Source organism: Mytilus californianus, unplaced genomic scaffold (genome assembly GCF_021869535.1).
Source record: "Mytilus californianus isolate M0D057914Y unplaced genomic scaffold, xbMytCali1.0.p SCAF_19, whole genome shotgun sequence".
NCBI classification, from domain to species: domain Eukaryota; kingdom Metazoa; phylum Mollusca; class Bivalvia; order Mytilida; family Mytilidae; genus Mytilus; species Mytilus californianus.
The window spans coordinates 8,257,050-8,266,843 of record NW_026262667.1 but is presented as its reverse complement, the minus strand read 5'-3'; the positions used below and the strand labels follow the sequence as shown (position 1 = coordinate 8,266,843).

Sequence of the window (9,794 nt, the reverse complement as noted above, 5' to 3'; positions counted from 1 at the left end):
TACTACAAGGTTCCATATCACAAAGGGAAAGCTGGAATTGAGTTTGGGGGTAATTGCCCAAAAAGTTTAGGAATAAGGGGCCAAAAATAAGCATTTTTCTAGTTTCCAGACAATAACTTGTGTTCAAGTGTATGGATCTCTCTGAAATTGTACTGCAAGGTACCATACCACAAAGGGAATGCTGAGATTGATTTTGAGGGTAATTGCCTCCAAATTTTAGGAATTAGGGGCCAAAAAGGGGCAAAAAACAAGCATTTTTCTAGTTTCATGACAATAACTTGTGTGTAAGTCTATGGATCTCTCTGACATTGTATCACATGGTTCCATATCACAAAGGGAATGCTGGGATTGATTTTGGGGGTAATTGCCTCCAAATTTTAGGAATTAGGGGCCAAAAAGGGGCAAAAAACAAGCATTTTTCTAGTTTCATGGCAATAACTTGTGTGTAAGTGTATGGATCTTTATCAAATTGTACTACAAGGTTCCATATCACAAAGGGAAAGCTGGGTTTGAGTTTGGGGGTAATTGCCCTAAACGTTTAGGAATTTGGGACCAAAAAGGGGCCAAAAAACAAGCATTTTTCTAGTTTCCAGACAATAACTTGTGTTCAAGTGTATGGATCTCTCTGAAATTGTACTGCAAGGTACCATACCACAAAGGGAAGGCTGGGATTGAGTTTTGGGGTGATGAATCATAAGGGGGTTCAAAAAATTTGGGGGGGGGGATTCTTTTTCCTTTTTTTTCTTTAAAATTTTCCATTTTAAATTGGTTATTTCTGATTTATATATAAAAGCAAATAATAATGATATGGTTTGAATAGGTAAATTAAATTTTTTTAAGTATCTTAGACCACTTTCATTCTGTGTCAGAAACCTATGCTGTGTCAAATATTTAATTACAATCCAAATTCAGTGCTGAATCAAGCTTGAATGTTGTGTTCATACTTGCCCCAACTGTTCAGGGTTCGACCTCTGCGGTCGTATCAAGCTGCGCCCCAGCGGAGCATTTTATTTCATTCATAAATTACTTTATGCTTGGAAATATAATTTTGCTTGGAGTTGAAAGAGTTGACATGTTGCAATGTACATTTACTCTACATAGTTCTATGGTACCAAATCAAAAGTTTATATAAAGAAAGAAGTCAAAGGTTTCCTATCATAGTTTAGTTACATACATTTTTTTTGTACCTGAGGTCGTTGAATATAGATCATTATATAAATAAGGAGATGTGTTATGATTGCCAATGAAAAAACTAAGGATTTTCTTATCCAAGGAATAGATTACCTTAGCCGTATTTGGCACAACTTTTTGTAATTTTGGGTCCTCAATGCTCTTCAACTTTGTACTTGTTTGGCTTTGTTACTATTTTGATCTGAACGTCACTGATGAGTCTTATGTAGACGAAACACACGTCTGGCGTATTAAATTATAATCCTGGTACCTTTGATAACTAATTTGACTATAAACATAGATAAAAAAGGTACAAACTGGACATAATGCACTAGTTCATAAACAAGTGAGAACAATCGCCTTCATATAGTGCTCAGAATATGACATTCATAAAACTTATTCAGTATCATTAGAGAACTCTAAATCTTAAATACTGAAAGCCACCTGTACTATGCAAGATAATGATATAACTGGACTTAAAATACACACAACCTGTAATTAACTGCCTTTACAGCGCTTTCGTGCTTTGATTCAAAAATGCTTATCAATGATACCTTTATCTAACGTTCATTTCGAGTATTTTCCTGAAGAAATAACGTGGAAAGAGCTACTTAAACTCAGTCGTGCTTTGTAAACGTATACAGATTTTACGTATCCGTCTCTGGTCCATATTTTACCATTGTCAAGTCAACATCCGGTTTTAGAAAAAGGTGTTTTTTAAAATCGAAAGCGAAGTTGACGGCGTAATTTTTTCACAAATAAAGAGTCTAAGACAGATATTAGTACGCTGATGTTGCACACTTTGAATGATGTACTGTCAATTGAACAGATTACGTCAGAACATCAAATTTATATCAAAAGTCAAGTTTAAAATCGTTTTTGTGTCAATCATGATTGTTTATATGATACCCAACTGATTAAAATGCTTGCCTTTTGTTACTAAGCCTTAAGCGATTGAAATCAGGATAAGACAAAAAATGTTTTCGGCTGGCTCAAATATTTTTTGGAAGCCCTGGTTCAGTATAATGAATTAAATAACACATAGCTGAGAGAGTGATAGAGCAGATATTTACCCCTTGCCTCAGTTGACAATGTTTTCTCGGGGTAACAATCTACTCTATCACCCTCTAAGCTATGTGTTATTTATATAATGTTTAACATTGCTTGTGACTGTTTAATTTGAAAAAATCTGAATTAAAACAAACATTGAAAATTGTACTCAGTTACAGTTTCATATGGTTTGTGTTATAGTCAGTAAAAATTTAAAATTGTCACATTATATTTTCTACTCAAACAGAGATAAGTGGAGTCTATTTGGACCTTTTAAAGAAGAAACATGGCTACGACCATGTATAGACACTGTGATAGAAGATAGGGAATCTTTGGAATATGCTGTGGATATGGTAAGTCTGGGTTATAGATATACAGTATTACACAGGGAATCTCTGGAATATGCTGTGGATATGGTAAGTCTGGGTTATAAATATACAGTATTACACAGAGAATCTTTGGAATATGCTGTGGATATGGTAAGTCTGGGTTATAAATATACAGTATTACACATCTCTCTTTGTCCTCATATCTTCATTTCAGAGCGAGGCAATAGCTGAGGTCTTATATGGGTTTGGGGGATAACATTTAAACTAAAATGCATAACTATATGTTGTAATCACTTTATCATACTCCTACAATGCAAAATTCCTGGTTATCAGAACAAAAGTGAAATGTTATCAGTTTTATACAATGTTTTATTGAAAGGTAGAATTATTAATGGGCATTTTGCAATGACACATAAATTATCTACAAAAAGTCTGCATTTCCATAAAAGTTTTTTTTTCATCAACATCTACACCAGTGGTACTTAACTTGCTTGGACCATTGTTTTCTTAGAAATTTACCCCATACAGTCTGTGACCATTGAACTTGTCATCCATTATCATTTGGGAATCTGAACGTTGTAACAAATATCAAGGTTTTATTTCAAAGCAATTAAAGGATATTGATAGGTCTGCATTTTGAAGTATATCATGTTCATCCATGGATGAAGATAACGTGAGAAAAACACAAAACTAGGGTAACTTCATCAAATATACAAGTGCCTGCTGATTGTGGTTGGTATTAGTGTAAGAATTATTTTATCTCAACTTTAACCACACTTTGTTTAAGATAGCAATTTAGAGCTTGTCATACAGGGTTGTTGATAGATGGAAATAAAATTGTGACCTCTTGGTCTATCCTTTTTGTTATGATGTTGCTGTCTTTTATTGTACTTCTCATATTTTGTAGTTGAATTAATCGTAACAAATTAAACATGCATCAAATATTGAATTAAATGATTTTGTAGGTGAAGCGACACAATGTATCAAAAACCTTACAAGATTGTTCTTTAATGGTGGCATTACAGAGATTAGAAAGGTACTATAGATAATCAACTTAACATCATTTATTCATATCAATATTCATTGCACAAAATTTTCACCACACTGAAGACTATGCATGTCTTTATGACACTTCAAGAAGGTTGCCATATTTGTACAAAAATGTATCTAGACAAATAAAAAAATACTTTGAATACAAATTTCAGCCAATTATTTAATGTTCATGTACATACTTGTATATACATCATACTACATTTTCAACAAATATATGCATGATAAATAAATCTTATTGATAATCATACATCAGGACCATGTTTTGGTGAGAATATTGAAGATAATGATGACAGGAGAGTAAGAAATCCTCTTCTTTTACATGAATTGATAAAAATTGAAATTAAGATCATTTCAGTGGTTCTAAATTGTGATGACTGCTAATTGAACGATGGAGGGTCATTTGAATTTAGGAGGGGTGAAAATACATAATTCTTTCTGGCAAGAACAAAATGATTGCAATAACCAAAAAAAAATATGTCAAAAGGGCAGGTGAACAATTGAGGCTCTTCAGAAACCTCTAGTTTCAAATATGGTGGTTCCTGTTGACAAGATATTCATGATTTGTTTCAGGTCACCTGACTATAAAGGGCCATATTTAACAGATTGCCATGGAAGAAGATACAAATTCTCTGTTAGTATTATAGATCTGGACTATAAACCATTCAACAAAGTACAAAAGTGGCATGATGTAGAGCGAGAAATGTTAAAGGCTTACAGGGAAAGAGAACAATCACACCGCTGTGGACACCTTAGTGCTTCAGTATGATAAAAGCTTTTACAAGGTCCTTGCGTACACCCTAGTACTTCAGTATGATGAAAGCTTTCACAGGGTTCTGTACAATATTGCTTTAATGCATTTTAAAATAGCAATTTGTTTTTCATGGTTGTTAGTGTGGAACCTTTGTTTATTCTACAAAGCCTTTTTGCTGGTTGTATGCATTTTTTCCATTTTGTTCCAATGGATTATTTTGTTCATTGTTAGCATAAAGATTTGTATTGATCTTGTTTTCTGTGTGGTTATGTAACAACATATAATGTTGGATTGTAGATTGTGTGTTATGAATCTTATTAAGAATATTGATTGCTAAACTTTATTTTACATTTAGTTTTTTGTCATGCATAACTAAATAGATAACATTTGTATTTAAGAGTTTTATATTCTTGCATTTTTGTAACACAAAAGACAAGTTTCAGTTATCTAATCATGCTTGTGTGTAGTATTGGGCTTCCTGATGCAAAAATATCTGGTTTCCATGACGATGGCATCTAGTTTATAAAAGGGAGGTCATTTTCCACCAGATCCTCTTTTAGTGTAATTTATATCTTTTACAAAGGAAACTGGTTATAATATGAATTATTTTAAGAGTTATTGTGATATATTTTTATCAATATTTAAATGTAGTATGTATTTTTGCCTATTTGAAATCCTATTGATTGTTGTTACCGGTATTGTTGATATGTGATACATGTACTTTTTATCAGAGCTTTTCTTGTGTAAACTATGTTTTATACAACATTCATTCTTCTATAAATTATTGGTGCTACTTGTGACTTCTCTGTTGTGTAATCTAAGGTATTCATTTGTTTTGCTCAAAGTTCTGTCCACAGAATGCTTGAATCTTAATTTAAGGGTATCTGGTAATGTTTCTCTCTGTTATTTAAAACAGAAAAAATAGGTTTTCAAAATCTGTATGTATTCATCATGTGAAACTGATATTTATTCAATTTTATTAGAATTTTAAAAAAGTTATAAATAATGAAATCAAATTCAAGTCTTGAGATAGTGAGAGAATTTTGTGTTGGTTTCAAATTTTGATCGTCTCTGTTATATTTATGTTGACCACATTGTCTTTAGGTTAGTTTGTGTTGTTGGGTTGATGTCTCATTGATGTTTAGTCCAAACCTCACATTATTTCTTACTTCTTTTTATTACCACTGAGTTGGTACAGTGTACTATAGTCTCATTGTACATTGTATTAGGAAATGCTATCAGTTTGGATTGTTATTCTTAAAAGATAAAAGCTCTTTTTTTGCAAAGGAAGGTAACTCACACAATATTAATCTTAAAATGACAGAACATAAAGTTACAGGAATATGGAAGCATTCCACCATCTTGGATTGCATGTGACTACAAATGATGTGAGAATGATTTTACAAACATTAGCAAATTTTTATACACAAATAAATTTGTTTGGCTTTTCATTTGAATGGAAAAAAATTATATGATATTATATGACAATAACTTTTTTTACAAATTCAAAACATTGAGAGTGGTTCAAAAAATTAAAAAGTCTTTTCCCTCTCAGTGCTCAAAAGCATTTTTTGATCTTTCTAGTCACATAAATGTGCCTTGTGAAAAATCCTTTACAAATACGTAATTTTTGCACAGCTTTTAGCTTGATGCTAAGTATAATGGTGTTTACTTTTATTATACTTTTGAAAATAGCAGGAAATAATCTACAATTCTGCGAAGTATGATAAAAATTGCTTTTTTGTTAATACTCCCATTTTAGATTAAAAGACTAGGGTCATTATTCTAGGAAGTTATTATTGTTATTTAATAGATATTGCATATATTTTTTATACCCCACAGAAAAAAGTTCCGTAGGGTATAATGTTTTCGACCCGTTCGTCCATCTGTCGTCAGTCCTGTTCTTATCGCAACGCCTCGAAAACACACAACAGAATTTCATGAAACTTTGTAGATGTGCATATCGACAGGAAATTTTTTTCTAGGAGTAATGTCCTTTTGAACTTAGAATTTTTGCCTTTATGTACTGTTGCAACAGTATGTCAACGCAACTCCTCTGAATCTACACAACAGAATTTCATGAAACTTTGTAGATAATAAGAACATATTTTTTGTATTTCTTTAAATTTAAATTTAGGTTATCATATTTGCTTACATCCACTTCATTTTAAGTTTGGTGGATAGTTGTCTCATAGGCAATCATACCATATCTCTTTATTTTTATACTATGTAGATGATATGCATATCGACAGAAAATTATGCCCATTTGAATATAGAATTTGGACCTTAATATACTACTGCAACAGTTAGTCATTCCAACTCCTCTAAATCAACACAACAGAATTTCATGAAACTTTGTAGATAATTAGGACATACTATGTAGATGTGCATATCCACAAGAAATTTTTATCAGTTGACTTTTGTAGTAGTTATGAGTCTTTGAACTTAGGATTCTGGTGATATTTTGTTTGCCCAGTGACAAGTGGGGGCGTGGGGTATGTGAGTGTGCTCACAAAGGTTCTTTAATTTCAAATCTATCAATATCTCAGTTAATAGAAGCATAACCAACATGCATTCTATTTCATTGTCTTTATACCTTAAACTTGTATATTTTTATACAAAGCTTGCTGAAATGATGATGTTGATACAATGAATATAGATTTTTTCTTTAGTTGAATGACCTTGTTTCCAATCATAATTAATATGTTTATGTTAGAAGTATTTTCAAGGACCTAAGACTCAATGACAATTTATTTATTTAGTTGTATATTTATACTGTTTTAAGTGTGATTCAGAAGTATTTGTCATTTCACTAGTTAGATAATTGTTCAATTATATACTTGTTTTTATGTTAAAAGTATACAAGTTCTAGTCATTTGAGATATATAATGTCTGAATCTTTGTTGATGTATAAATCATTTAATGATAATCTGAAAGAAGAATCCAATAAAAAGCATTGCTTAATATATTACATGCACTATGTATGCTTTTGGTGTTATGTTTTAGTTATTAAACTATTTTTTAACTCTTTTTCTAATTTTATTTCTTTATCAAATAAATGTCATCAGGTACCTCATACAACTTATTTTCCATTTGATTAATTTCAGAAATAAAGATGAATTTGTCAAACTTGATTCACATCTGAATATTCAAAATTAAAATAAATTGTTGGAAATTCTGCTATAAAGGGCTAAAATTGAAAAAAATAACTGCATCAAAAGTTGGTCTACATTATATAGTCATCACCAAAGTAGCAAGAATTATTTTGTTGAGAATATGAACTAGAAAGCATGTATTAAATTAGTTTAGATTTTTACATGGGTTGATGTAATATTTTTAATCTATATTTTCAGTTCTTTAATATGGATAGGTTTATAAATGAACAATATTAGACTGACAATGATTAACTATAGTAATAAAACTTGAATCAAATGCAATAACAAAGATTTACATGCAATAAAATGCTATTAAGTGTAGATAACCTTTTCATTGTGGTATTTTAACATAGTAAATTAACTTCGTTGACTTATACAGTATCAAATAATTACATATCTTAATGCAAAGTAAACTTTTGTTATCTGGCATTACTGGCAATGGCATTGTAAAGTTTATGAAATTTATGATTTTGAAGGTTAAATTTTATTTTGACCTTTTGATCTCAGGTGTTGATTTTTCATTCAGACTTTAATGATCAAATTTAACACTAAAATTTCCAACACCCAATGAAAAGTTCAGAAGATTTCAATTCTAATGATTTCCTATAATATTGAATTTTGTTTTAACATATTTGCTTAAGGCCTTCAATCTATCTGTATTTCAGAAAATCACCAAAAAACTGTCAAAATAGCCGCAATTTGAGCAATTAATTTATTCAAAAATGAAAATCATTATCAAAGAAAAATGTTTTGCCACAAGATTTCTTATACAAAGAAGATACAAGAGTAAAGTGGTTGCTATTATTTTACTTTTTGCTAAATTTATGTAAAAAGACTCAATTTTGGTCATAAACATCAATCCTTTTGACAGTGATTCAACAAATGTTATGTTCCATTATCCAACCTATTTTAATCATAGGAAAATAAACATTTGTCTCAAAAGAATTTACGATTAAAAATTTGTTTTGGCCAAATAGTAGTATTTGCCTCAGAAATAAGAGAAGGACATGAGATTTGGTCCTATCAGCTTCTCCATAACATTCTCCTTCTTCTTAAATGAATAGTGTACTTTAATTATCGCTCTACTACGGGTTTGTTTAACAACCACGACTATCCATGAACCTCTCTCTCGTGGTTGGTTGATCACCATTATATGTGTTCTATCCTTCAAACTATGTTATCATAGATTCCCTTAAATGTTATTAAAGTTAAGATTTCATTATTTCAGTATTTACTGTTATGTAGAATATTAAATTCTCTTGAAAGACCAAATTTAAAATTTACACATTTTTAGATAAATACAAATTTCATGGGTTAAAATTGATTAAGGTTATTTATGCAAGATGTTTAATATGTAAATTTTTACTTAGTTTTCAATATAAACTTTGACATACTTATGCAAATGCTGCATTCAATAAAATATCAGGAAGATATGGATCAAGTTTTACCCACCTGAGATTTATTGTAACATATTCTCTAATATCTGTATGTTTCTGTATACGATACTCTGGTGTGTCAAAATATTCCTGTGTCCATAGCAGAGATATATATATTGTCATTGTAACAAAAAATAATGTAATAATATCCCTACTGTCTACAAGACAAATATCTCTTCGTTGACGTCACTACTTTTAGTATTATGTGTTATTTAAATACAAAGTATTTTCTACATTGTATTAACCTATACATGAATTATTTTATCTTTTAAGTGCTGATTGAAGAGTTTGACTTTAATATATATTCTCCAATCTATCATACCAAATGTCACTTAATAACATGGTGCAGTTTACCTTCATATGTGCTAAATAAAATTTTTGCAACCTTTTACAATTTCTTTTTTGTATTTTTCTAACCATAACCAACATCAAGGTAAAATATATCACTTATCATTGATATAATGTAGTAAAAGATCATTCCTTAATGCCCTTCAGTCTTAATGTTGTGGAGAAGCTGATAGGACCAAGTTTCATGTCCTTCAGTCTTTGTGTTATGGAGAAGCTGATAGGACCAAATCTCATGTCCTTCAGTCTTTGTGTTATGGAGAAGCTGATAGGACCAAATCTCATGTCCTTCAGTCTTTGTGTTATGGAGAAGCTGATAGGACCAAATCTCATGTCCTTCAGTCTTTGTGTTGTGGAGAAGCTGATAGGACCAAATCTCATGTCCTTCAGTCTTTGTGTTATGGAGAAGCTGATAGGACCAAATCACATGTCCTTCAGTCTGTGTTATGGAGAAGCTGATAGGACCAAATCTCATGTCCTTCAGTCTTTGTGTTATGGAGAAGCT

General features: G+C 30.9%; 1 protein-coding gene across 1 annotated transcript in view; it reads left to right on the top strand.

Annotated features, from left to right (window-relative positions):
- The window catches only part of LOC127727205 (inositol-pentakisphosphate 2-kinase-like), a 54,904-nt gene extending 49,327 nt beyond the window's left edge, over positions 1–5,577 (top strand). Inside the window, exons 12-14 of the mRNA XM_052234667.1 lie at positions 2,468–2,573; positions 3,515–3,585; positions 4,173–5,577. Of these exons, the coding sequence (XP_052090627.1) occupies positions 2,468–2,573; positions 3,515–3,585; positions 4,173–4,368 (373 nt within the window). The 3' untranslated portion in view covers positions 4,369–5,577. The remainder of the gene's footprint in view (positions 1–2,467; positions 2,574–3,514; positions 3,586–4,172) is intronic.
- Positions 5,578–9,794: the final 4,217 nt, after the last annotated feature.